This window comes from Triticum urartu, unplaced genomic scaffold (assembly GCF_003073215.2).
Source record: "Triticum urartu cultivar G1812 unplaced genomic scaffold, Tu2.1 TuUngrouped_contig_3984, whole genome shotgun sequence".
NCBI lineage: Eukaryota > Viridiplantae > Streptophyta > Magnoliopsida > Poales > Poaceae > Triticum > Triticum urartu.
In genome coordinates this window covers 6,765-8,803 of record NW_024114537.1, presented here as the reverse complement: position 1 = coordinate 8,803, position 2,039 = coordinate 6,765, and the positions used below count along the sequence as shown (strand labels likewise).

The following is a 2,039-nucleotide window of genomic DNA, read 5'->3' as shown; positions in this document are numbered from 1 at the left end:
TTGGGATGATGCACCCGTGGACCGGCGGAGCGAGATCGGTGCTGGAACCAGTCCGATGGAGCGCCGGCGACGCTACTTCCCAGAGTTGCGGTGGTCACCACCGGTAGTGCGGGAACTTTCCATCAAGGATGCTGGAAACGCCCGGCGAAAAAGCTGCAACCAGTCGAGGGTGACAGGAGCGCGGCGCCACGGGCGCAAGGGCAAGCGCGGAGTCATGGCTAGTCAGCAAGGGGAGGAAGCGGGAGACCTGGGGGAGCTGTCGAGAAGAAGAAGACGAGCGTACGAGAAGACGAGGGGAGGAATCATGCGGTGTAGATGCGCGCATCGTGCGGCTAGGGGCTGACCGGCCGAACGATTCGGCCGGCGCACCGGCGCGTGTGCCTATTGTTGCCCTGAAAAAAGACTATCATTTCTCAGATTGTCGATCCAATGGGCCTGGAAATTTTGAAACGCCACCAAATAGACGAACGTGAAACGGGCACTCCGAGAAGGAAAAATAAATAGAAATCCACTCAAAAAAAGAGAAAGAAATAGGAATGGAAATTTTTAAATGGTAATAACGCTATCACAGCACACGTTCCAAATTTGATCGCGCCAGAAATATGCGAAATTTAAACGCCGTAGCTGTAGCCAACCCTTGCCCGCGACGGATCCACCCTAAACTTGGACGTGTCTCCCTTAAATCTCGCGTCCTCCTCTCCGCAACCCACACCGACCAACCAGCCTCGCTCCGCTCGTTGCCATTGTTTCTCCCATGATAGTCTGGGCGTCCTGATATATCTCCTGCCCGATGTCGGCGATAGTGGGGCACGACGACGGCTCGCCGCCGTCCCCGCTCCACCTGCTGGAGGTCACGGTCATCTCCGCGCAGGACCTGCACCGGCGCCACCGGCTCAGCCACCGGGTGCGCGCGTACGCCGTGGCGTGGATCGACGGCACGCGGAAGCTGCGCACGGAGGTCGACCTCGCCGGCGGGGCCGACCCGACGTGGAACGACCGGTTCCTCTTCCGCGTGGACGCCGGGTTCCTCAAGTCGGAGACCGCCGCCGTCGTCGTCGAGGTGCGCGCGACCCGGAGGTTTGGCTCTGATGTTGTCCTTGGACGCACGGGGATCGTGGTGAGCACCTTCGTGCGCGTGCACTCGTCCAGGCTCACTGCTGCTCCTGCGGTGGCGGTGGCGCCCACCGGCCGGCAGGTGGCGGCGCTGCAGCTCAGGCGCCCGCGGTCGCTCCGGCCGCAGGGCGTGCTCAACGTGGCGGTGACGCTGCTGGGCGCCGCCCAGGCGCGCGCCGTGGCGCCCATCTACCACATGCCGGGGTCGCCGGACGCGTTCGCCATGAAGGACCTCGTGGCGATGAGGCCGGCGCCGTTCCTGTCCGAGATCACGGAGGAGGGCGCGGCCGAGGAGAGGGGTCTGGAGTACTACGCGCGCCGCCAGCGGCCGTTGGTTGAGCACTCCGGGCCGCTGGACCCGAGGGGCGCCGCCATCGAGCAGAGCAAGCTGGCCATGAAGCTGGAGAAGTGGAGGGTGGATCTGTCCCCGGACCACGGGGATCATGACGGTCGCGGCGGCGGCAAGTCAGGGAGGTGGCTGCGCCGGACCTCCTGCTTCGGCCGCCAGGAGAGCTGGGAAAGGTAACCGGTGATCAATCAATCAAAGCGGCCGGGTGGCATAGCTGGCAGGATGTGGGTAGTACAAGAGAGGTCGATTGCTTGCCAAATAAGTTCTTTTTTGCTCGCTATGAACAGTTTAATTTGTTGTTTTATTCTTATCACATCGTGTAGCACAAATAGCAAGAGGAAGAAATTTATTTTAGACCCTCGAATTACTTCAAATTAACTTTCGACCACAAAGAAAGTAAACCACCCACATCCCTTCTCCGAATCGGAATCGATTGATGCATGCCAACATAGTTCAGGGAAAGACATGATCGTTGTAGGTAGGCTCCAACTTATAGAAGCTAATATGTTTATTTAATTGATATTGGTTCTCTAATAATTAGAAAGGTACACTAGATTATAGTCCTTCCACCCGTTTC

The 2,039-nt window shown here is 59.0% G+C and overlaps 1 protein-coding gene across 1 annotated transcript; it reads left to right on the top strand.

The window, feature by feature from the left end:
- Positions 1 to 729: 729 nt before the first annotated feature.
- On the top strand, positions 730 to 1,704 carry LOC125527470. Its single transcript, XM_048691977.1, has one exon. The coding sequence runs from the start codon at positions 791 to 793 to the stop codon at positions 1,637 to 1,639; it is 849 nt and encodes a 282-aa protein (XP_048547934.1). The 5' UTR covers positions 730 to 790; the 3' UTR covers positions 1,640 to 1,704.
- Positions 1,705 to 2,039: the final 335 nt, after the last annotated feature.